General features: G+C 39.3%; 1 protein-coding gene across 1 annotated transcript in view; it reads right to left on the reverse strand.

Moving 5' to 3' along the window:
• Window positions 1-23,662, reverse strand: part of LOC115782468 (complement C3-like) — a 38,916-nt gene extending 15,254 nt beyond the window's left edge. Inside the window, exons 1-32 of the mRNA XM_030733051.1 lie at window positions 23,516-23,662; window positions 21,967-22,162; window positions 21,658-21,820; window positions 21,419-21,513; window positions 21,040-21,128; window positions 19,013-19,095; window positions 18,799-18,886; window positions 18,582-18,687; window positions 18,309-18,429; window positions 18,015-18,130; window positions 17,721-17,867; window positions 17,110-17,209; window positions 16,870-16,964; window positions 16,550-16,741; window positions 16,272-16,427; window positions 15,895-16,024; window positions 15,247-15,315; window positions 14,798-14,995; window positions 14,584-14,704; window positions 14,383-14,471; window positions 12,278-12,417; window positions 11,722-11,934; window positions 10,776-10,839; window positions 10,585-10,674; window positions 10,194-10,400; window positions 9,990-10,065; window positions 9,697-9,856; window positions 9,459-9,554; window positions 7,837-7,987; window positions 6,714-6,799; window positions 6,251-6,328; window positions 5,989-6,144 (exon numbers count right to left, since the gene is read on the reverse strand). Of these exons, the coding sequence (XP_030588911.1) occupies window positions 5,989-6,144; window positions 6,251-6,328; window positions 6,714-6,799; window positions 7,837-7,987; window positions 9,459-9,554; window positions 9,697-9,856; window positions 9,990-10,065; window positions 10,194-10,400; window positions 10,585-10,674; window positions 10,776-10,839; window positions 11,722-11,934; window positions 12,278-12,417; window positions 14,383-14,471; window positions 14,584-14,704; window positions 14,798-14,995; window positions 15,247-15,315; window positions 15,895-16,024; window positions 16,272-16,427; window positions 16,550-16,741; window positions 16,870-16,964; window positions 17,110-17,209; window positions 17,721-17,867; window positions 18,015-18,130; window positions 18,309-18,429; window positions 18,582-18,687; window positions 18,799-18,886; window positions 19,013-19,095; window positions 21,040-21,128; window positions 21,419-21,513; window positions 21,658-21,820; window positions 21,967-22,162; window positions 23,516-23,595 (3,951 nt within the window). The 5' untranslated portion in view covers window positions 23,596-23,662. The remainder of the gene's footprint in view (window positions 1-5,988; window positions 6,145-6,250; window positions 6,329-6,713; window positions 6,800-7,836; window positions 7,988-9,458; window positions 9,555-9,696; window positions 9,857-9,989; window positions 10,066-10,193; window positions 10,401-10,584; window positions 10,675-10,775; window positions 10,840-11,721; window positions 11,935-12,277; window positions 12,418-14,382; window positions 14,472-14,583; window positions 14,705-14,797; window positions 14,996-15,246; window positions 15,316-15,894; window positions 16,025-16,271; window positions 16,428-16,549; window positions 16,742-16,869; window positions 16,965-17,109; window positions 17,210-17,720; window positions 17,868-18,014; window positions 18,131-18,308; window positions 18,430-18,581; window positions 18,688-18,798; window positions 18,887-19,012; window positions 19,096-21,039; window positions 21,129-21,418; window positions 21,514-21,657; window positions 21,821-21,966; window positions 22,163-23,515) is intronic.
• Window positions 23,663-26,030: the final 2,368 nt, after the last annotated feature.

The following is a 26,030-nucleotide window of genomic DNA, read 5'->3' on the forward strand; positions in this document are numbered from 1 at the left end:
TGCAAGAAGTCATACGTGGAGCTTTTTCAGCTCCACAAATAGCTAAGACATGATCTGTGAATGAGTAATAAATGAGGCTACTACCTCCATGTACTTCTGAGTTTAAAATAAATAAATGAAAGTGATATTTTGTGTTCTTTATGAAGCCGAGATTTGAATGACACCACTTTTTTTTAGGTGTTTTTGCACAAAATATCGGTATCAGATCAGTATCACTAATACCAGCTTGAATTTTACTCAGTATTGGATCGGAGAGGAAATCTATGGTATTGAACATAACTACTCGCCAGAGATAGAGGGACAGGAAGATGTCTCACTCCGTTTAAAAAAAACCAGTAATAAAAAACAACTGTTAACAAAAGTTAATTTCGTCATCAAGTATTTTTATTGTCGATTATTGCCGACAATGTCAACTAATCATTGCATCCCTATTTTGAAGTGCTTTTTTTTCCTCAGCCACCTTCCTGTTCACCTGAAACGCCTTCCTTTTGACACCAAACACCTGTTTACACGAAAACTTGGTTTTCAAGTTCAATTCAATTCAATTCAATTTTATAAATATAGCGCCAAATCACAACAAACTGTCGCCTCAAGGCGCTTTGTATTGTGGGTAAAGACCCTACAATAATACAGAGAAAACCCAACAGTCAAAACGACCCCCTATGAGCAAGCACTTGGCGACAGTGGGAAGGAAAAACTCCCTTTTAACAGGAAGAAACCTCCAGCAGAACCAGGCTCAGGGAGGGGCAGTCATCTGCCGCGACCGGTTGGGCTGAGGGGAGAGAAAAGACATGCTGTGGAAGAGAGCCAGAGATTAATATCAATTAATGATTAAATGCAGAGTGGAGTATAAACAAAGTAAATAAGGGGAATGAAAAGAAACAGTGCATTATGTGAACCCCCCAGCAGACTAGGCCCATAGCAGCATAACTAAGGGATGGTTCAGGGTCACCTGATCCAGCCCTAACTATAAGCTTTATCATAAAGGAAAGTTTTAAGCCTAATCTTAAAAATAGAGAGGGTGTCTGTCTCCCGAATCCAAGCTGGAAGCTGGTTCCACAGAAGAGGCGCCTGAAAGCTGAAGGCTCTGCCTCCCATTCTACTCTTGAGTATCCTAGGAACCACAAGTGAGCCAGCAGTCTGAGAGCGAAGTGCTCTATTTGGGTGATATGGTACTATGAGGTCTTTGAGATAAGATGGTGCCTGATTATTCAAGACCTTGTATGTGAGGAGAAGAATTTTAAATTCTATTCTAGATTTAACAGGGAGCCAATGAACAGAAGCCAATATGGGAGAAATATGCTCTCTTTCTAGTCCCTGTCAGTACTCTAGCTGAAGCATTTTGGATCAGCTGAAGGCTTTTCAGGGAGCTTTTAGGACAGCCTGATAATAATGAATTACAATAGTCCACCCTAGAAGTAATAAATGCATGAATTAGCTTTTCAGCATCAGTCAGAGAAAGGATGTTTCTAATTTTAGAAATATTGCGCAAATGCAAAAAAGCGGTCCTACATATTTGTTTAATATGTGCATTGAAGGACATATCCTGGTCAAAAATGACTCCAAGATTTCTCACAGTGTTACTGGAGGCCAAAGTAATGCCATCCAGAGTATGTATCTGGTTAGACACCATGTTTCTAAGATTTGTGGGGCCAAGTACAAGAATTTCAGTTTTATGTGAATTTAGAAGCAGGAAATTAGAGGTCATCCAGGCCTTAATGTCTTTAAGACATTCCTGCAGTTTAACTAATTGATGTGCGTCATCTAGCTTCATTGATAGGTAAAGCTGAGTATCATCTGCATAACAATGAAAATTGATGCAGTGCTTTCTAATAATACTGCCTAAGGGAAGCATGTATAATGTAAATAGAATTGGTCCTAGCACAGAACCCTGTGCAACTCCATAACTGACCTTGGTGTGTGAAGAACACTCCCTATTTACATGAACAAATTGGAGTCTATTAGATAAATATGATTCAAACCACTGCAGTGCAGTACCTTTAATACCTATAGTATGCTCTAACCTCTGTAATAAAATATTATGGTCAACAGTATCAGGTGCTACACTCAGGTCTAGCAGGGCAAGCAGAGAGATGAGTCCACTGTCAGAAGCCATAAGAAGATCATTTGTAACCTTCACTAATGCTGTTTCTGTACTGTGATGAATTCTGAAACCTGACTGAAACTCTTCAAATAAACTGTTCCTCTGCAGATGATCAGTTAGCTGTTTTACAACTACTCTTTCAAGAATCTTTGAGAGAAAAGGAAGGTTGGAGATTGGCCTATAATTAGCTAAGACAGCTGGGTCAAGTGATGGCTTTTTAAGTAGAGGTTTAATAACAGCCACCTTGAAGGTCTGTGGTACATAGCCAACTAATAAAGACAGATTGATCATTTTTAAGATAGAAGCATCAATAATTGGAAAGACTTATTTGAACAGTCTAGTAGGAATGGGATCTAACAAACATGTTGCTGGTTTGGAGGAAGTAACTATTGAAGTTAACTCAGAAAGATCAACTGGAGCAAAAGAGTCTAAACAAATACCAGCAGTGCTGAAAGCAGCCGAACATGAAGAATAATCTTTGAGATGGTTATGAATAATTTTTTCTCTAATGTCTAAAATTTTATTTGTAAAGAAATCCATGAAGTCACTACTAGTTAACGTGAAAGGAATACTCGGCTCTACAGAGCTCTGACTCTTTGTCAGCCTGGCTACAGTGCTGAAAAGAAACCTGGGGTTGTTCTTATTTTCTTCAATTAATGATGAATAGTAAGATGTCCTAGCTTTACGGAGGGCTTTTTTATAGAGCAACAAACTCTTTTTCCAGGCTAAATGATTCTAATTTAGTGAGACGCCATTCCCTCTCCAGCTTTCGGGTTATCTGCTTTAAGCTGTGCGTTTGTGAATTATACCACGGAGTCAGGCACTTCTGATTTGAAGCTTTCCTTTTCAGAGGAGCCACAGTATCCAAAGTTATACGCAGTGAGGATGTAAAACTATTGACGAGATAATCGACCTCACTGGGAGCAGAGTTTAGGTAGCTGCTCTGTACTGTGTTGGCACATGGCACTGAAGAGCATAACAGTGAAGGAATTAGATCCTTAAACTTAGTTACAGCACTTTCAGAAAGACTTCTACTGTAATAAAACTTATTCCCCACTGATGTGTAATCCATTAAAGTAAATGTAAATGTTACTAAGAAATGATCAGACAGGAGGGGGCTTTCAGGGAATACTGTTAAGTCTTCAGTTTCCATGCCATATGTTAGGACAAGATCCAGAGTATGATTAAAGTGGTGGGTGGGCTCCTTTACATTTTGAGAGAAGCCAATTGAATCTAACAATAGATTAAATGCAGTGTTGAGGCTGTCATTCTCAGCATCTACATGGATGTTGAAATCACCCACTATAATTATTTTATCTGAACTGAGCACTAAATCAGATAAAAAGTCTGAGAAATCAGACAGAAACTCTGAGTAAGGACCAGGTGGACAATAGATAATAACAAATAAAACATGTTTTTGATTTTCCCAATTAGGATGGACAAGACTAAGAGTCAGGCTTTCAAAAGAATGAAAACTTTGTCTGGGTCTTTGATTAATTAATAAGCTGGAATTGAAGATTGCAGCTAATCCTCCTCCTCGACCTGTGCTTCGAGCATTCTGACAGTTACTGTGACTCGGGGGTGTTGATTCATTTAAACTAACATATTCATCCTGCTGTAACCAGGTTTCTGTAAGGCAGAATAAATCAATACGTTGATCAATTATTAAATCATTTACTAACAGGGACTTGGAAGAGAGAGACCTAATGTTTAACAATCCACATTTAATTGTTTTATTTTTTGGTGCAGTTGATGAAGCTGTATTATTTATTGTTTTTGAATTTTTATGCTTAAATAGTTTTTTGCTGATTTTAGCTTTGTTTTTTGGTGGTCTGGGAGCAGGCACCGACTCTATGGGGATGGGGTTTTGGGGGGATGGCAGGAGGAGAGAAGCTGCAGAGAGGAGTGTAAGACTGCAACTCTGCTTCCTGGTCTCAACCCTGGGTAGTCAGGTTTTAGGAGGGTTAATAAATTTGGCCAGATTTCTAGAAATGAGAGCTGCTCCATCCAAAGTGGGATGGATGCCGTCTCTCCTAACAAGACCAGGTTTTCCCCAGAAACTTTGCCAATTATCTATGAAGCCTAGGTCATTTTTTGGACACCACTCAGACAGCCAGCGATTCAAGGAGAACATGCAGCTAAACATGTCGCTCCTGGTCTGATTGGGGAGGGGCCCAGAGAAAACTACAGAGTCCGACATTGTTTTTGCAAAGTTACACACCGACTCAATATTAATTTTAGTGACCTCCGATTGGTGTAACCGGGTGTCATTACTGCGTGAATAACGATCTTACCAAATCTACGATTAGCCTTAGCCAGCAGTTTCAAATTTCCATGAATGTCGCCTGCTCTGGCCCCTGGAAGACATTTGACTATGGTCGCTGGTGTCTCTAGCTTCACGTTTCTCAAAACAGAGTCGCCAATAACCAGAGTTTGTTCCTCGGCGGGTGTGTCGCAGAGTGGAGAAAAACGGTTAGAGATGTGAACAGGTTGGTGGTGTACCCCGGGCTTCTGCTTAGGACTACGCTTCCTCTTCACAGTCACCCAGCCGGCCTGTTTTCCCTGCTGCTCGGGATCTGCTGGGGGGGAGTTAACAGCGGCTAAGCTACCATGGTCCGCACCCGCTACAGGGGCCTGGCTAGATATAGGATTTTCCAGGGTGCGGAGCAGAGTCTCCAGTTCAGAAAGCCTGGCCTCCAGAGCTACAAACAGACTATATTTTATTACAAGTACCGTTACTGCTAAAGGAGGCCGAGGAGTAACTAAACATGTGACACCCAAAGCAGGAAAGTGCAGGAGGGACAGGAGAAGAAGCCATGCTGCTAGTGAGTCGGCTAAGAGCTAAGCTACTAGCTGCGCTAAGCTAGCGAATTTCTAAAAACAAATAAAGTCAATAATGTGAATACAGGTGATTCAGCAAAGAATATGCTATTTAAAGTAGGTTAAGATTACACTAAAATATGTTATTATCCAGATAAATCGAGTTATACAGATATAACAGCTAACAGACAGCAAAACACTGTGCTCTGAAACAGGAACAAGAAGTGATACAATTTCAAGTGTGTGTGAGAGTGTTTCAGGTGTGTACGCGAGCGCGTTTCAGGTGTGTGAGCGCGTTTCAGTAGTAGAGCATGTTTCAGTAGTGTGTTTGAGCACGTTTCAGTAGTGTGCGCGAGCGGGTTTCAGGTGTGTGAGCGCGTGTCAGTAATAATGTCCCTAATGGCCCCTCATAGGATCCTGTCTCACTTATCAGTTTCACATAAATCTCATGTAGTGGTTGACATCTTAGTTTTGATTGCTGTGTTTTTAGTGCTACTGTGTTGAGAATAGCTGATATACTAAAACAGAAACACTAGTAGTAGTGAGATTTACTCACGGTCATTGGCTGTATTGTGGTTTTGAGGCTGTGAAGCCTTTCAGTTATTTTGGTCATTTATTTTTAGGTGCTTTGCTGTTGGCATTGAGTTAATGATGAGTGGTATAAATTGCTATTTTTTTTGCTACACTTTTTCAAAAAGTAACCAGTGTGTAAGGCACTTTTTCTGTAATAACCCCAAACAGTGCAAAGTGTTTTGTGTTATGTAGATCATTCAGAAAGTTATAATAAACATTACTTGCAAGTCAAGTTTCTAACTACAGTAGCTTGTTGATATACCTAACATTAGCTACCTGGATATGGAATGACACTATAATCCATTGTAACAGTGAAATCTAATATTTTTATCCACCTAAAGGCATTTTTTTTTTTTGTTTTTTAGTATTTCATCCTAAGTTGCATGTTGTGGCACTGACTCTTGTCCCTTCTAGAGGACATTTTTCCACATAGATAAATTTGAATTCCCTTTACACGGTGACTTTGTGTTTGTAAAAGAGCGTGCTCTCACTTTAGATGTTCTTGTGGCATAGTGGTTATCCTTGTTGAAGTTGAACTTGTCAGGCGCTGACCTTCCTGGCAACTTGATGTCCACATTCAGATCATAGTTTGGTTCTTGAGCATTGATCCAGTACTCTGCTACAGCCTGATAGACCATTATAGTAGCCTGGTGGGGAAAAGGTGAGGGAGATAAAGAAATACAAAAGTTATAAAATGAGATAATACGTATTAAAAAAGGGAGGTATCTTGACTGACATGAAGTTTGGTGTTACCTGAGTTGATCCATATCCTCCGCCCACCTTCTGTTGTTGGTTGAACCATCTCACAACAGGTCTGGCATCTTCAAAGTTCTTTATTAAACAGGACAAGACAAGGGTAGAGTTACAAATTATGAAGAATATATAAAATTTCTTGTTATGGTTAACAGTTTTCAAAGGTGCCTTAGAGTTTTAGGCTTTGGAATCTGTTTTTTGTTTTTTATTAAGGTATAATTAAACTTGCCTGATGAAAGAAAACAGTCACAAAAAATATATAAATAACAAAAGGTCAGCAATGCATTTCATGGTTCATGAACAGGCTGTATAAATCATTATTATTTTTTAATTTGTATTAGTGACTCAACACTAAATGAAGAAATTATTTTCTTCATTTGATTTTTGTGTCCAAAACCTATAAAATTTTAAAGACATATGAATGACAGATGACTCGTTGCTTGTATAAGTTGGGCATGCTCACCTGGGTCTTGACAAGAGCGAGAAGAGCATAAGCTGTGGCCTCCAGGGTGTAAATATGTCCCCTAGGTACAGGCCAGTGAGAAAGCGCTGAAAGACACAAACACACAAATGCATTTTTTGTTACTACAATATATCTTAAACAAGCCCACATCAGTAAATCTAGTCAGTCCCTACTATTAAAATAATAATGTGGAAATAGTGAAAAAAAAATACAAGGCTGTCATTGTAGACATTATCACTATAACAGACACAAACATTCAGACACTGAGCTTTGAGTGAGAGTGTAAAGTTAAGGGTTTGTTTGTTAACATAAACATTTTTTGGGCTTTAGCCCTTAGCTTGTTTGTGCACACAGAGCTTAAATTTATTAACCACATGCCATAAAAACTAGAAAACACAAATATTTTAGAAATCTGTCACAAAGCCATTCAACGCTAAAAATTATAGCACAATCGACTTCTCTGAGCAGTGAGAAATTAATCAAGCATAACATTCAACCAATCACATTCTATTAGAAAGAAAACAACTGTAATCTGGCATCTTGAATAAATAATAACAATGTGCTTTACTATACTGCTCTTTCTGCTTCTGTGTCAAACAGTGAATTTGAAAATTCATGAATAAAAATAATTGTATTTAAAAATAACATTTCAATTAAAGAGCTGGTACATACTGGTGGATTGACCTTTAAAGAAGCATAAAAATGATTTTTGTAATTACCAATACTGTTGATTTAGGGCAAAAATGTTACATTGGGTGGTGGCCTAATAAATTTGTTAGGCACTGTATGTTTATATGTCCTATATGAAAGCATGACACAATAAGTGAAAGCACTTTGAAAATAATAGTAATTAGTAATTAATTAGTAATAATAGTAGTTCTTTTAATACTAGAAATGTCAGAAAATACCAGTCCATTCATTTAAGTGAGACAGTTGGAAAAAAAATACCTTAAACATATATTTATTTACTACAGTTTTCTTTTTTTAGAGTTTTCCCATCAACTTTTAGTTTTCCTCCAAACTCTAATGATCAGTTACTTTATTATAATAAAGGGGCTTGTAAACATTTACAGTCTCTACTGGTCTAAAGCTATATGTCAAAAATATATATGTGTGAACAAACCTGGGGAAGCAAACTTGTAGAGGATCTCTTTGTTCAGTTTGTTTTCATTGGCCAGTGCATATGATGTCATTGCCACAGCATAGGGGTTGGTGAGGCTGGGCAGGCGCTTCTCCAGGTAACCCACTGCTTTTTCTATACTGCCTGGCAGACTCTGGGCAGATGGAAAAGGAAGAAAGGAGGATGAGCAATAGGAGAACCAAACAGACCATAAAAAGCCATAACATTAACTCCTGTCTAGGAATGTTGGCGCATGTTTGTTCTGCTTCCTCTTATGAGCCTCATGAGTCTCATTAATTAAGAAAGTGAAAATTAGGACTTGGATCAGCCAGTATTTAAGCAATGCAGCATAAACAAGGTGTTGGTATATCAAAGACACAGAGAGGTGCAGTTCTTATCAATCTATAATTTACAACATCTTAATACAGAGCTAACTAAAGAACAGCAAAATGTTGGTGAGATTACTTCAATTCTGTCTGTTTTAGCTGCTGTGTGGTTTAATTTTTCTGTGCAAGTGTAATACCAAGTAATCTTTGTCAAGTACCTCATCACATGTCCTGATAACTAGTTTTCTGCTTACAGGCATAACCAACTGCTACTCTGAAGGCTGAAAGAAGTAATCCTCAGAAAGCCTTTTATGCATATTATGGCACTTTCAAATAATGTGCACTGTATTATATCGTTGTTTAATATTTGCACGCTCCTTATAACTTACATGACAAGTCCACCCTGCTGTTTATTATGGATGACTGTCCAGTAAGCCCAATGAACTTTACTAAAGTAGAATCCTGATTTTATTGCGCCAACATCTTCAAGGTCAACTTAAAGATTTATTGGTTGAAAATTTACAAATAACTTTATGAGTTAGAAACTATGATTCTTGTAAGTGTGGTGTGTAATGTGAACATTTAAAATATGTCACATTTGACCTCTGACCTCTAATTCATGGTCAAATAATGTCAAATGTTTAGTAAATGTTTAAAATTCTGTTGCCTTTGATTGTATTGGCAACATTTAGGAAATGATACCAGTATATGGAGATTGCAAATATGACATTATAGTTTCCATCCAAATATCACGTCACACGTGACCTCTGATCTCACTTTTACATTTCACATCTGCTTTTCTTTCAAGTTGACCCCAAAATGTGTTATATCTTTATAGAAAGTGTTGTCAAGAGAAGAATGAGCTGCCTAGTTAGTTATAATATACTAATATTATATGATAAGCTTCAGTTATTCATGTCCAGTGTTTTACGAATCAATACCTATTATCCATTACCTACTCATATATAATGTTTAGATAGAAAATACAAAACTATTCCCTTAAAAGTAAATACTGCCTAGAGAGTGAGCTGCATCTGAGGAGGTTTGTGCACTTGGAGTGCTTGTTGTTCTAAGAGCAGTTTCTAAATAAAAAATTTAAAAAATACAAAGCTACTGATTGAAATTTTGAACATATAGTTAATTATTGATGTCAAATTTTGTGAGATCTCACATCTGTCTCTATAATACACTTGATAATGAGTAACCAGCTCTACACTGTAATACAATTGCAAGTAAAGCAAATGAAATAAAAGTGGTGATGTACAAAGAGCAAACCTTGCATTCAGGTGAGATACTCACATTGACTGTCTCAGAACATATTCCACGTGATTCCTGCATGGCAATGAGGCAGAAGGCTGTCATGGAGGCATCTGAATCTAAGCCGGCCACATCACCCTACGGATACACACACAAACATATATAAATGTTATTACTATAAAAGGTGATAGGTAGTTGTATGGAACTGGTGTCACCTTTAGTTATGTTTCTATTTTAAGTACAGATGAAGAACTGGTGTTAATAAAATCACTGCACTCACAGTCATCGCTCCATGGATTACAGCTGTAAATTCTTTAAAAACGCCATCAGGTTGTTGTCCTTTCAGAATCAGATACTTGACAGCATCACAGATCACATTACTTTGTATTGCAATCAGATTATGGGCCATTGCAAACACCTTGGCGACATAGGCAGTCAGCCTTATAGAGAGGAGGGGGAACAATAGTAAACTTAGTTTAATTTTTTTGTCCATAAAATACAGTGCAAAATCTGAAATTAAAGCAGAATGTGCAAATTACTGTATGAATAAATGTATGTTCATAGGTGCCTCACCAGGTGCTAGTTGGGCGGGACATAAATGCAGCAAAAGACCCATCTGCTTTACGGTAGGCCAACTCGTTTGTGTAGCCTTGATGAAACAAAAAACAAACAAACAAACAAACAGCAAACTTTTTACTTACTGCTATTCAACTTTTCACTGATTCTCATGTGTTTATCCAGAAACAAACAATCTATGGTGCCTATGTGACAGCCTACCAGTTTTTATATGTTGGAGGGCTTCATTGCGTTTCCCAAAGCCCACAGTTTCCCACTGGTTGGTTCTGTCTAAATACAAGGTTGCAATAACAGGCAGGGTCATTCTGATCATGTTCTGCTCTCCACAGCCTGCTGGTTGTGTGATTAGAGAACCCATTGAGGTACCACTAATGGCGTTCTCCAGCAGATGAGGCAATTGTTCTCTCCCTGTATGCATAGGCATTAAAAATAAAATAGTATAAATCAGTTAAACTTTACAAAGCAAAGCTTTACAATAACCATTGAGGTAGTCAGTTCCCAATGAGAACAATAACAATGTACACCAGTACATGGTTCAGGGTGCTACAGGCATTGGATCACATAAATGGCCCAAATATTAAATACCTCTCACCTGTCACAGAGATCTGTGTGCTAGTAGGTGTGTTTGGAACCAAAGTGCTCTTGGGAATTCTACTGTTGAGAACTTCCTTCTGTACACCATCTAAAGAGAGAACAAATGTTGAAGTCAGGAGATCAGTGATTACATGAAAAACAAGGATATATGACTTAATTATAATGAAGCTTTTTAATGGATAAACTTACTTTCTCCTTTCTTAACAGGATCTAGAGTTATGATCTGTGGCTGTTTAACCAGTACACCTTCAGGCTGGAAAACAGACAAACATTCTAAATCATTAACAGATAATAGAATGTGATTCAATATTTTCTCTTCCAAGAAAGACAGTAAAAATAAATAAGCCAGCATGAATAAATGTGACATAGTTTGTACAGTTAAGAAAGAGCATCAAACTGCAGTACATTTTAATGTAACAGCTAACATTAGTTCAGAGCACCCCAAAAGCAAAGAGAAGCAAAGTAGCCAGAGAAAGAGCAGGAAATAAATCTATAACATTTTGAGCATTCATAAAGCTTCTGAGGTCTTTGTATGTGTCTATTTCTCCAACATCCAAAGCAATGACAGTGAGATCCAGCTGTTACATCCAGTACATCCCAGAGCCTGAAATAACTGGACTTAATGTTTCTACTCTTCTATGTAAATTTGCATTAAAATAAGTCCCACAAAGTATCTGCTTTACTGACTTAACACAGAGAAAACAGTTTGTTACCGTTTTGAACTGACAGCACAAACAAAGTCAGATCTATTTAAATTTGACCTAAACTGTTACCTACTTTTTATTATACGTAATGAAACATTATTTTTGAACATTATTTTTATAGTTTCTACACAAAATATCATTATGATATGATTATTAAAAGGAAATTCTTTTAGCAATGATAATCATGTAGTGAAAGCCCTAATCAATACATACAAAATTATCAGTCTGACGTGTGGCCTGGGACTGAGTCAGATTCTTGATTCTTGCTCCTGTTTTGTGCCTAAACCTCAACAAACAACAACCTTAAAGGATCATTTCTACAGTTTTGGGAGGCCTGTTTACCTTCAGATGAGAAAACAGAGCTTTGTTTAAAAGGGAATTGATAACAGACATATTTTGCGACATGCAAATAGCAAAACTGCTTCTCTTACCACCACCCGCAGCTTCTTCATGACTCCGTCGTTGAGAAATGAGTCCCTGACAGCTGCTTTAACCTCAATGCGCCGCTCTCCCTCTTTCATGGGAATAATGATGAAGGGTACCGATCGTGTAGTCTGGGCCCCAACGGTGACCAGCTGAGTATACTTCCCACGTTTGGAGGCTGAGCTGCACACGTGTGCCTCCTCAAACAACTCCACACGTGCCTTTAAAAAAGGACAAAGATGGAAGAGAAGACTAAGATGTCTGTTGGTTCAAAAATGAAGAATATAAAGATCCTATAAAGTCCTCAGTCCTCACTTTTGGCATTTTCAGTACTTCCTTATTTATAGAAAATTAATAGACAACATGAAAAAGTGATCATACTCATAAGTTTTAGTTGATGATAAACCAACAATGATAATCCAGCCTTATTTGAGGAAATGTAATGACCCCAAAAAGTGAATGATTTTGAGAACACAAAGCTGCAATGCAAATAATAAACTGCACAAGATGACACATGAACAGCACTGTGTTTCAGGCAAGTAATTACTGTTGTTCTGTACTTACAGTAATTACATCAGGGCTGTAGTTGTGGAGGATTGCTTTAATTTCTATTTGTTCTCCACGGACAGCAGAATAAGGCAGCCTGAGATCAATGAAGAAATCCTTCCTGACAATGACCTCAAATGGATCGCCAACACAGATTCCTTAAAGAAAAGATGCAGAAAACAGTGAAAAAGAAGAAAAGAACATCAGTGGTGGGGATATCCTCCTGTCATCAATAAAAATATGAGCTAAATTTAGAGGTTTAAATAACATTACAGGCTCATTTCATAACAGAAAACCCTTCAGCAGACATCTTGAAAGCTATTTTGCCCAGATGGATGAATGGATGGATGGATGGATATCATGTTGCACATCTTTGAAAAGCAAAGAACACATATGTCTAATTTCATGGCTCAATGTTTTGTGGTTTTGGATTCTATAGCCTGAAAGATAAAACCTCATGGACAGATGGACGGTATAAGTATATACAGGTGCTGGTCATAAAATTAGAATATCATGAAAAAGTTGGTTTATTTCAGTAATTCCATTCAAAAAGTGAAACTTGTATATTATATTCATTCATTACACACAGACTGATATATTTCAAATGTTTATTTATTTTAATTTTGATTATTATAACTGACAACTAATGAAAACCCCAAATTCAGTATCACAGAAAATTAGAATATTGTGAAAAGGTTCATATTGAAGACACCTGGTGCCACACTCTAATTAGCTAATTAACTCAAAACACCTGCAAAGGCCTTTAAATGGTCTCTCAGTCTAGTTCTGTAGGCTACACAATCAGACTGCTGACTTGACACTTGTGCAAAAGATGACCTTTGACACCTTGCACAAGGAGGGCAAGACACAAAAGGTCATTGCTAAAGAGGCTGGCTGTTCACAGAGCTCTGTGTTCAAGCACATTAATAGAGAGGTGAAGGGAAGGAAAAGATGTGGTAGAAAAAAGTGTACAAGCAATAGGGATAACTGCACCCTGGAGAGGACTGTGAAACAAAACACATTCAAAAATGTGGGGGAGATTCACAAAGAGTGGACTGCAGCTGCTTCAAGAACCTCCATGCACAGACGTATGCAAGGCATGGGTTTCAGTTGTCGCATTCCTTGTGTCAAGCCACTCTTGAACAAGAGACACCATCAGAAGCGTCTCGCCTGGGCCAAAGAGAAAAAGGACTGGACTGCTGCTGAGTGCTCCAAGGTTATGTTCTCTGATCAAAGTAAATTTTGCGTTTTCTTTGGATATCAAGGTCCCAGAGTTTGGAGGAAGAGAGGAGAGGCACAGAATCCACATGGCTTGAGGTCCAGTGTAAAGTTTCCACAGTCGGTGGTGGTTTGGGGTGCCATGTCATCTGCTGGTGTTGGTCCACTGTGTTTTCTGAGGTCCAAGGTCAACACAGCCGTCTACCAGGAAGTTTTAGAGTACTTCATGCTTCCTGCTGCTGACCAACTTTATGGAGATGCAGATTTCATTTTCCTACAGGACTTGGCATCTGCACACAGTGCCAAAGCTACCAGGACCTGCTTTAAGGACCATGGTATCCCTGTTCTTAATTGGCCAGCAAACTCGCCTGACCATAACCCTGTAGAAAATCTATGGAGTATTGTGAAGAGGAAGATGTGACATGCCAGAGCCAACAATTCAAAAGAGCTGAAGGCCACTATCAGAGCTCTCATAACACCTGAGCAGTGCCACAGACTGATCGACTCCATGCCACGCCGCATTTCTGCAGTAATCCATGCAAAAGGAGCCCCAACTAATTATTGAGTGCTGTACATGCTCATACTTTTCATGTTCATACTTTTCAGTTGGCCAACATTTCTAAAAATCCTTTTTTTGTATTGGTCTTAAGTAATATTCTAATTTTCTGAGATACTGAATTTGGGGTTTTCATTAGTTCTCAGTTATAATCATCAAAATTAAAAGAAACAAACATTTGAAATATATCAGTCTGTGTGTAATGAATAAATATAATATACAAGTTTCACTTTTTGAATGGAATTACTGAAATAAAGCAACCTTTTCATGATATTTTAATTTTATGAGCAGCACCTGTATGTGAAGTGAGGGACAGATAAAAGTCCTATTTTTATCACTGAATCCTCACCGTGAGTTCTTGACAGACCAATGGCAGTGAACTGCCAGGTTGTGATTGAATCTTGCAAAGGAACCCTTTTCTCAGCTGATGTCGTGGCACTGAAACACAGAAAAGTATTAACAGTTTGAGGGGTAGCTTAAATGTTACTGCTTTAATTAATTAATTTATCAGTTCATTTGTGTGTGTGCGTAAAGTTTGCACATGACTCACCAGTTAGGTGCGTTTCCTGGGCAAGGTGGCAGTTTAATATCTGACCACAGCCAACTTTCAGGGAAATTGGTGCGAGTAATAATATCAGTGCTGTCCATGAAACTGTTGTCTTCTCCCTCACCTGAATTTTGAGGAAAAATTATATCATTTTAAGTTTTATGACAAACGTATAGTTATAGATAACCACCGACCATCTCTTGTGTCTGTCACTTACTGCGAGCCAGCTTGAGTTTTTCCTCCCTCTTCTCTGCTCGAAGATTTTCCACTGCCTTGCAGCAGTGCAGGAAAGCATCACGACAGGTTGGACCATCCACAATGTACTCGCTGCGTACCTCACAGGTGTATGAAAGGGGGGTTTCCCTCATGCCATCCAAACAGCACTCACTTTCTAATTGGTCTGTATAATTTTTTACTGGAAAGAAAGAAGTTTGTAGAAGGATAAGAAGAACGATTCACTGTAAAGTTCCAAATATTGTTGTAAACATGTTTTTTTTTTTAATAAATACAAATGATTGTAATGATGTCAAAAGCTAAAGTAACGATTTTCATCTTTTCACATTTTCATCTTTTCTCTAACACATAGCCTGACAAAAATAAAAACAGTGATATGTGAAGGGGAAAAAAGGATTTAAATGTTTATTTATTTAGAGCAGGGATTCTTACATAAGCTGGTTCTGACGTCCAGTGTAGCAGCGTTACGTTTCTTCCTGTTAGCGGGCTCACATTTCATTTCTGTAAAATGCAACAGAGATAAAATCTACCAACAGGCCTGAGTCTGAACTTGGTTTTTGTTACTTTAATATGAAGAAAATGACACATCATATTTGTTGGACTCTAGAAACATGACAGAAATAATGTTTTAATAATTAATTTAAAAATATATATACCTAAAAGATCAGCAGTGATTGGTGAAATGAAAATGCCTCAAAGTTGTGTTCCTTTGTCTTTTCAGCAAAAATATGATGAAAGCATAATCTAAAATATGTCTAGTGGGCATATAAAACCAAAACTATTTGGCATATAAAAGCAGATAATATTAGTTTTACATGCCCACAGATTAAGATCTGTTGCTGAAATTTTTGTCACCATCACAAAACAAAGTGAAAAAGTTATATTTAAAAATTGATCAGCAGCAAACCACTAGAAAATAGAGTGTTTGAACTCTAATGGAACAGGAAACCCCAACATTCTTCAAGGATACAACACTGAAGCCTAAAGAAAAGTAGATTTTGCAGAGTGAAAAGTACACTTGCAACCCCATTAGACCATGGGGGAGAAATTAGGGTATTCTGTTGAGTAAAATATTGTCACCTTGTCTATATGCAGTCCCAGAAGCAGTGTTTGTCTCAAACAACAGCCCAGCATCAAAGAAGACACTCATACTGTCCTTTCCTCCACCTGGGGTGCAGCCTGTGTCATACTTTTCTACTATGTCCCACACCTGCATGTTAGAAATACAAACACATACAGGATGTAAGTCAAACAGACATTGTGTAACAGCAAATTTAAGAGGACTTGCATGTGGCTGATGTGACACAAGCACGGTTCACAAGTCTATTAAAAAGTAGGCCTGAAAATAAACAGGTACAATACATTAAATTCACCCTCACATAGGATTCACATTTAGATTCAAGTTTTTGGAGTGTATGCAATACTTAGAAAAATAATACTGCTAAAATAATAGTTGCCTTTTTCTGTGTCAGGCGGTGCTTGTTGTTCAGGACGTAGACGCCTTTGTCAACTGCAACCAGTCCCACTGTGGCTTCTGGATCTCCTGTGATTTTCAGACTAAGCATCTTGCGAGGTTCATAGACTGCAGCAGGTCTTGCTGACTCCAGTTTCAGCTAAAGGTGTGACATGCAGATTTGTACATGTTAAAATATATGCTCTGCTGTAGAAATGCGTAACATCTGTGCATTTTATCTGTCCAAGATTCGCTCTTCCACATCTCTGTTGAGTCTCTTACAGTGCCCATGCAGGTGTCTTTTACATCCACCCAAACAGAGTCTGATACCACTTCAGTAGGACTTGGATGGTAGTAAGCTATGATCCGGAACGATGGCAGCATTTCTTTGGTGATTGGTTCAATCAGGGAAATCAGTTGTTGGCCTCTTGCATTGTAACGGCCATATTTCACTACCTGACCTCTGCTCTGGATCTGGGGAAACAGATTTACACATCAGTACTTAATACCTCAAGTACATATATATGTACAGGACTGATTGTTGGGCCACAGCAAAAATAGTTACATATGTGCTAAATAAATAAACAAAAAACATTTCTTACGAGATAAGTGATATCTTGATTTTGACCTGATGGCTTGTTGAGATTGAGGTTGATTTTTAGGTTGTCTCCTAATGTCAGCTCGGCTGTATCCATGCCTGCAAATTAGACATGTTTCAATAAGAGCAATAAATTGAACAGATTTATTTTAGTGAATGTTTCACCCAGTACATTTCCACTTCTACCTACCATTACATTTTTACACTTTACTTGTATGCAATGATTCTTCAGGATTTTTCTTACCTATATGGATAAAACTGTTGCTGTTGCTCCTGTATGGATTAGCCCTCATCTCTGCTGAAGCTTGTCTGTCGTCTGTGAGTATAGGATCATTGGTCTTTGCCTGTAATTAAAGGCGCACACACATAAGCCAGACTAAGCATAAGCAACAAGTTAATATAAGTGATAATAAAGTAATAACCTATACTATGTTATTGTAGCAAGGGGTGGAAAATTATCTTCGTCACTTGGGTACAGTATATATGTAAGCAAGGGTTAAAGTGGGCCAGAACGATCTGAAATAGCATGCAGGAACCTTCAGTTAATGAGTAGATAAATCTGATATGCAGTTTAATAAAAATACTATCAAGCAAGTTCATTTTTCATGTGACTCTGCCTGGAGTTCTTCCACAGAGGCAGTTACTTCCTGCTCCTGCTAAAACATCTGTTTTCTCCTTTTCATCCCTGTTGTGTGTCCCTGCATTCAGATGTCAATAAAACGGCAGTTACAGTACTCAGTGTGTAGTTAGCAGTACTGAAGAAAACAATTATTCATTAATAGACAGTATAAAAGGAGCAGTGTTTCTCAACAAATATCAGCTGACGTCAAAATCTATTTATCCATCCATCCTTACAGTGATTATCAGCTGTTGGTCATTTCCCCCGGTATTGATGGTAAGCCGTGCCATGCCATTAGCTGCAGTGATCCCCCTGACCGCACCAGGATTAACTACTACTGGAACACGTTCTGCTGGAGTTTCATCAGGATTTAAGACTTCAACCTGACACCAGAAAAAAATATACTTAACCAAAAAGTGTGCACTACAAATTATGATTTGAATTCTACATTGGAACTAATGATGCATCAAAATTAAGTTTTCAAAGCGTAATATGATATCAGACTATGGAAATGTAAATTTGTGCCTTACCGCAACATCGAAGGACATTCCTGGCTTGAAATATTTTGGAGTTCGTTTGAAGTGGATGGTATACGGTGATGTGACAATCTGGATACCTCTCAGTTCAGCTTCCACCATTTCACTACCTGTGACAGGATGCAGAAACATAATTATAGGCACACAAAAACTGATTACCAGTATGTTTTTAACTGAATTGAGTTTTATTTATATAGCACCAAATCACAACAAGGTAACAGCCCTACAATAATACAGAGAAATGCAAATATTCTGAACAGGCACAAAAAGACAGTCTTTCTTTCTTACCACTCTCCGTCAGCACACTGACAGATACAAATATGGCGCCCCCCACAAGGTTATTGATGTTATTCTCAGCCCTTGTAATGTGCTCCCTTTTCAGTACCACCACTCCTTCACCGGCTTCAATCTAATGCAGCATGATAAAATTATACATGTGAATATATGCTGTACAGTAATGGCACAGTAATACAGTTTGTGAGCAGCAGGCTGTATTTAAACTCTTATGTCAGCATTACTTTTTATGGACATGGTAAATCTTGAGAATAAATATGGGCTCACCGGCACTCTTTGAAGAGACTCTGGAAAGCTCTGCTTACTTTGGTCCTTTTTGATAACCCCAAATACCACATAGGCTGTTCCATCCACGTCTTCACCAAACAGATACCTTAAAATGCAAAATAAAGGCACATTTGTGAACTCCCATTTTGAAGCCTTGTCAAAATGTAACAATAAAGGATCACATCATATTACTTAAATCCACAAAGCCATTACATACGTAGCTTTGATGTTGATGGTGAGGTCTCGGCTGTCCACATAGAAGAATTTAGATACTGGTGTCAGTTTTACCTCAAAACTGGGAAGAACTGAAAGATTAAAAGATTCTCTGTCGAGTTCAAGTTGTTATCAGTAATGCAAATTCAAAACCTGAAATTTTTAGTAGACAGTAAATAAATGTTGTGCAGGTACAGTACAGATAATGGGACACTCACCGTACTCTTTGACCTCGAACTCTGCAGAATAGGTTTGCTGTGGGTTGCTGTGGAACTTGGCCACCACCTTCCACACTCCAGTGCTACACACACACACACACGCACGCGCGCGCACACACACACACACACACACACACACACACACACACACACACACACACACACACACACACACACACACACACACACACACACACACACACACACATATTTCAATAATTCTACACAAAGGATCTCATGTATAGTGATTTACAGAAAGGACCATCATAATTTTTATGGACAGAATTTCTAGGCGTAGCCAGGTGGCGGAAGGCTTCTTCCTTGGTGGCCTCAGAGTCTCATCTCTGCTTTTTGCAGATGATGCGGTTCTGTTGGCTTCATCAGGGGGTGGCCTCCAGCTCGCAGTGGAACGGTTCGCAGCCGAGTGTGAAGCGGCTGGCATGAGAATCAGCACCTCTAAGTCTGAGGCCATGGTCCTCAGCCGGAAAAGGGTGGAGTGCCATCTCCGGCTCAGGAACGAGTTCTTGCCTCAAGTGGAGGAGTTTAAGTATCTCGGGGTCTTGTTCACGAGTGATGGGCGAAGGGAACGGGAGATCGACAGGCGGATCGGGGCTGCTTCTGCAGTGATGCGGACGCTGCACCGGTCCGTCGTGGTGAAGAGGGAGCTTAGCGTAAAAGCGAGGCTCTCGATTTACCGGTCGATCTACGTTCCTACCCTCACCTATGGTCACGAGCTTTGGGTAGTGACCGAAAGAATAAGATCGCGAATACAAGCGGCAGAAATGAGTTTCCTTCGAAGGGTGGCTGGCCTCTCCCTTAGAGATAAGGTGAGGAGTGCGGCCATCCGGGAGGGGCTCAGAGTAGAGCCGCTGCTCCTCCACATCGAAAGGAGCCAGTTGAGGTGGCTCGGGCATCTGATTAGGATGCCTCCTGGCCGCCTCCTGGGTGAGGTGTTCCGGGCATGTCCCACCGGGAAGAGGCCCCGTGGTAGACCCAGGACACGCTGGAGAGATTATGTATCTCGGCTGGCCTGGGAACGCCTTGGGGTCCCTCCGGATGAGCTGGAGGAGGTGGCTGGGGAGAGGGAAGCTTGGGCTTCTCTGCTTAGGCTTCTGCCCCCGCGACCCGGCCCCGGATAAGCGGAAGAAAATGGATGGATGGATGGATGGACCATCTAAAGAAACACATTTCTTTTCATACTCTTTTGGGATGATTTTCTTTTACATGTCACATCCCTACTTTGCCATATCTATTGTTTTCGAGTTTATCTTTAGATTTTCAAATGAATGTAGTCGTACAAGGAAAGCACCCTCCTAAATTAAGCTGCACTCTTGCTAGATTTGACAATATAAAGCTTTTATTTAACAGGGTACTATGTGATGAACGCTTCTAAAAAATGGACACCATTGTCCTTTAGAGAATATAAGCTTTACAGTATAATACAATAAATTTTTTGCTTGTTGTATACTGTAAGGATGTACCTTTGATTGCTATTAGTATTTTGTTATTTAGATGTTATCAGCATCTATGGGATTCAACTATAAAAGAACATTACAAAATGTTCCAGTATTTTTACAGCAATTTTTGGTGTCCACAGTATAAATGTCATGCTCATGCTACACAAACTATAGCAAAAAAAAAAAAACTATAGCAAAATGTGCAAATGCCCAAGAACTCAGACATAGTTAGCTGCCGAACCACTATATTGGCTTGATTATATAAGTATATACGGTAAGTTTATATTATGCAAGATTGATTGTAAAAAATATTTGTAATAACATACACTTGTATTCACTTTAATTATTTAGGATGTTATTTTTTTTAAAGGAAAATCACCTGTTCACCGTGCAAAATTAAAGCTGTGCACACAGTGAAACACAGCTACAAATAACAACACCAATGACAATATTATTATTATTATTATTATTATTATTATTATTATTATTATTAATAATAATAATAATAATAATGATGATGATGATGATGATGATGAATTTATAGAATTTCATTTGAAATTAAATACTCACCTAACAATTTCACCAAGCTGGAACTCTCCAGAGTGGATACCTGATTTTAGAGAGAATGTATCAAGCGGTAAAACGATGCCATCAGGTGTCTGGAAAAAAAAAAAATCAACCATTAACAGCGAGACCTGCTTTTAGTTTTGCAAATTGATGCTGCACTACAAAGTTGTTTATCCACAGCCTGGACAGCACATTAATTTCAAACATTATTTTCACAGCAAGTGGGACTAATTATAGGTGCAAATATATAAGATTTAATGGACACAGTTGATGTGTGTTGGCTATTTTGTTCATTTGCACAGAAAGAAATTTCTTTCCCTGTTATGGCTGATTAAATAAGATTACTTTCAAATTTGAGCCCATAAAGAATAAAACACATTACCACAAACTCAATGGCAATGGAAGCATCAGTTTGGGCTTCATCGTTCCTCTCTACAGGCTCCATCTGGGGTGTCAGTGCAAACATCCTGAAATAAACTGAAGGGAAGGGAAGACTTTATAGTAAAACACTGACTGGATTTTGTCTGATGTTCATTGAATGCGCCACTAAAAATCTAAAGTGTGTTAAATATATTTTCACAGGGTGGGTGTTTCTCAGTCACGAGGTAGCACTGGACTCACCTTTGCTGTTGGGTGTATAAAGGGTCTTATCAGTCTGAATGAAGATGTAACCAGACTGGAAGGACACCATAACGACTTTCTCCAGCAATCGGTCGGGGAACTGAGCTTGTAGGTATACATACTGCTTCATGCTGGGATCTTTACTGAAGTCTCCAGCAGGGATCTGAAACCAGTATGAAGAGACATGAGTGTGTGAAGAGTTGGGTGGCATATTCAATGATGAGCATTTCTGGATTCAACATGTGTTGTTTAAGGTTGTAAATAATAACAATAACAGTATCATATAAAGTAAATGAGTATTTTAATCACCATTATTTTCCCAAGCTGCTGGAAGTTATTTGCACTGTTAAGGGTCACAGCTGTTGTTGCCAGCCTTTTGGTTTTGGTTGGATGGTTCATCACATTGATGTCAACCCTAAGGTCTCCTCCGCTGCAGTCTTGACACTCCACAAAGACGTTTTCTGCTGTTCCCACCCGCAACAAGTTGGGGGCAGACATCACTTGCCTGCAGAGCAGGGGTGACAGAGAGAGATGTTAAAGGTACTAATCTCTGTGTAGAAAAATATATGCTGTTACTGACTAATGAATAAACCAGTTTTTACTTTATTACTTTATGCATTTTAGACACTGTGACAAAAATAATTGGTGTCTTGACACACAATTTACAGATTCTCATTTTTTAAATAATTTTTTTTAATAAAGATTTTGTGGCTTAATACTTTTACAAAAAGTATTTCACAAGTGTTTTTACATGTAAACCTTGAATAAATATATATTTTCAATTTATTTTTTTTATGGCCTTGAGAAAGCAGAAGGAGCCATTAAGAAAATATAATAAATCTACTCCTCTTTAATTATCTTGTAACCTTCCTGTGTTTTCCATGGGAATTCTTCATTGTCAGGCTGATCTTAATGCTTGTTTGCTCAAATTTAAGCTCACAAACATTTTTAAATACTTTATATTTAAATACTGCAATGCAGCCTGATACCAGTTTGTTCACTGGTCACTGGTATTATTAGCCATTTTTTTTAGTATAAAGGGCATTTCCTTAGTTTTATTGTAATTTTTTAAATCTCTTGTGGTTTAGTTAAGGTTTAGTTAACATGAGAAGATCATCGCTTGTGTTAAAATATACACTTTCATGATTTTTAGTAGATGCTACCTTTTCCACTTTGTCCTTCATCATAATGAGAGTTAAGTTCCCTCTAGTATACGGTATGATTGTTTGCTTGACAAGGAGCCATAGTGACAACAAAAAGAGGTTGCCTGTGTAAATACTGGATGCTTTAACCCACGTAAAGGTTCAACCGGCGCTGTCATTTTCCGGGTAAATTCAGGCTGGTTGTGAGCTGCTGGCTGGACTTTCAACACAATGAGTGATTTATTGATTATCTTGATTAAGGTCCAGATCAGTAAGTCTTGTCACAATGCCTCTGGAGTCTGTTTGCTTTGTCTGGCGTAATGCACCAGTGTGCAAACTCTGAACAAAGTTTAGGACAACTTCATGGCATCACTTTAAAAACCAGATTACCTTGACTTATGTTACACAAACTGCAGACCTGGCTGCAGCTTCTCGTTACGCAAGATTCAAATAAAATGAAGTTAGCAATAAAGTTAGATTGAATTTTTCTTCATTCACAATCTTTCAAATACCAGCTATGCCTCCTTATTCAATCGACAATGTGAATATATATATATATATATATATATGCAATAATAAAATAAAAATAAATGAATAAAATAAAATGCAACATTCTGCACACATCCAAGTCAATAACATTGACAGAAAAAGCTTTGTTTTTCATGAATTAATTCAACCTCACTGGGAATATGTAGAAGTACTGCAGGTCTACTTACAGCTGAGCTCCATCAGCCAGAGAAGTCAGGGAAGCTAAGGCCAGAGCGGCCAGCAGCAGCAGCAGCAGAGGCCCCCTCATTATCCTGATCCTTTTCTGCTACTAAAGTAGACTATGGCCCCGCAGCATCCTCCTTTTATCCTCTAACCTCCTCTAACCTCACTCCTCCCGTACACTGTCTATCCACCCTCTTCCCAAACACGCACGTAGAATTTCCCGGCAGCAGTTGAGAAACTGTTCAGTCCTGATAAATATTATCGCTTCTCTGAAGAAACAAGTAAACATTAGAAAATCAATAACAGTGTATATCTTTGAATAATGTATTAATGTGCAATTTAGTGGTCAGATCAAATAAATTCTTTTTTTCATGTTAAAATCTGAGTTGCTCATAATTATTGTTCTTTCTAGTTTGAATCAATCTTTTAAATACCCATTACCATGAATATATAAAAACAAGCAGAAGTGGTCTATCAAAAGTCATTTTGAATCACATTATGTAAAGTACTTGGCTGGGTTTTTTTAAGTTTCAACAGCAGCCCCCCCCCCCCCCCCCCCCGACTGTGATGTGACACAGGATGTCCACACACACACAGGCCATTCTGACTGCAGTGAACTCATATTCTCAATAAACCAGTTTCACATCACATGAGCTGTGTGCACAGTTTTGTAATTATTCTGCTAAACTTTAGACATTAGAGGAAGAGCATAAAGAAATGGACCCAATCTTTGACAGTTTAAAGGCTGTGGCATTTAAATCATAGACAGCTGATTCTATGGGGCGACTTCCTGAGCGGAAGTCGCAGGACCCTCAGGCGCAGGACGGGGCTCGGACTGAGTGATCACCGGAGGACCCTCGGGCGCAGGACGGGGCTCAGACTGAGCAGACGTCGCAGGACCCTCGGGTGCAGGATGGGGCTCGGACTGAGCGATCACCGGAGGACCCTCGGGCGCAGGACGGGGCTCGAACTGAGCAGACGTTGCAGGACCCTCGGGCGCAGGACGGGGCTCGGACTGAGCGTTTACCGGAGGACCCTCGGGCGCATGACAGGGCTCGGACTGAGTGATCACCAAAGGACCCTCGGGCACAGGACGAGGCGCAGGACGAGGCGCAGGACAGAGCTTGGACGGAACGCTCCAACGCGGGCTCTGCCTGAGGGGGACCTTCCGGACGCTCGGACTGAGCGGGACCCTCCAGCGTGGGCTCTGGCTGAGCGGGACCCTCCGGACGCTCGGACTGAGGAAGCGCAGGCTGGGGCTGCTTTGCAGGGTGCGCAGCCATCTCTTCCAACGCCTGGGGCTGCTTTGCGGATGGTTCGGGTGAGTCTGATGATGGTGGTGAAGACCGACGGAGTGCAGGCTGAGGCACTGCTGAAGGCTGTGGTACGGGCTGTGGTGCAGGCTGAACAGCTGTCTGGGGCAATGACTGGGAGGCTGCTGACTGAGGTGGAACTGGAATCGGGGAAGCTGACTGAGGGGAAGCTGACGGGACCGAGGCTGACTGAGGGGAAGCTGACGGGACCGAGGCTGACTGAGGGGAAGTGTGGTGTATTTTTATCATTTTGACATCAGTATTTACTATCAATATTTGTAGCGACTTCGATACATAATTATAGCCGCTGCTGGCTGAGTAGGTTTTTGCACGGTGACGCGTCTTCAACAGACCACGACAAGTTCCATTAACGTTTTGTTTATTTATTTTAAAACAAATACATCGGCTAGGATACAACGTTCAAAGTGACATTGGCTAGGACTGACGGTCAACAGAAAGTTTGCCAAAAACCCTCCCCCAACTCACTGTCGGCTACGCCCGGATCAGGTAAATAACATAAGGCCACACCCCTAAGCAATCACCTGAGGTGTAGAAAAAATCTGAACACCTATGCCACCAAAACATAAACATTCACTTTGGCTCCTACAATACCAGCCCCTAATTATTATTCTTCAAATAATAATTACAGATAATGAAGTTTTACAAACTTCTGTTGGTTTATAAAGCATTTCAATTACCCTTTAAAGCCATATTCATCAATACCACAACCATAACACCACAGTGAATCTGTGAAGTTAATAGTCCATATGCAAAAGCAGGTCATTAAATGACAAGTAAGTCAGTCCGGTTAATCATATGTTCTTTGCTTCCTGTAACAGACAGACTTTATTTATGGGTCTATTCAGGAATCCAGACTTTGTCTTGATCCGAAGATGACGAACAAATCCCCTTCTGTCCAGAATAGCCTCTTCAATTTTCCCAGTTATCCAGGAGGTCCGTGGTGCTGATTCATCAACGATGATCACAAGGTCTCCTGGCATGAAGTTCCGCCTCGGGTTGTACCATTTCTGCCTTTGTTGCAGTTGTGGAAGATATTCCTTGATCCATCTTTTCCAAAAAAGATCCAACATATATTGAACTAGCCTCCATCTGCGACGAGCAGATGGAGGCTTCCACCAGGATGTTTCACTTCCACCAGGATGTTTCTTCTGGAAACATCCTGGTGGAAGTGATGGTGCAGTCTTAA

Source organism: Archocentrus centrarchus, chromosome 1 (assembly GCF_007364275.1).
Source record: "Archocentrus centrarchus isolate MPI-CPG fArcCen1 chromosome 1, fArcCen1, whole genome shotgun sequence".
Classification (NCBI taxonomy): domain Eukaryota; kingdom Metazoa; phylum Chordata; class Actinopteri; order Cichliformes; family Cichlidae; genus Archocentrus; species Archocentrus centrarchus.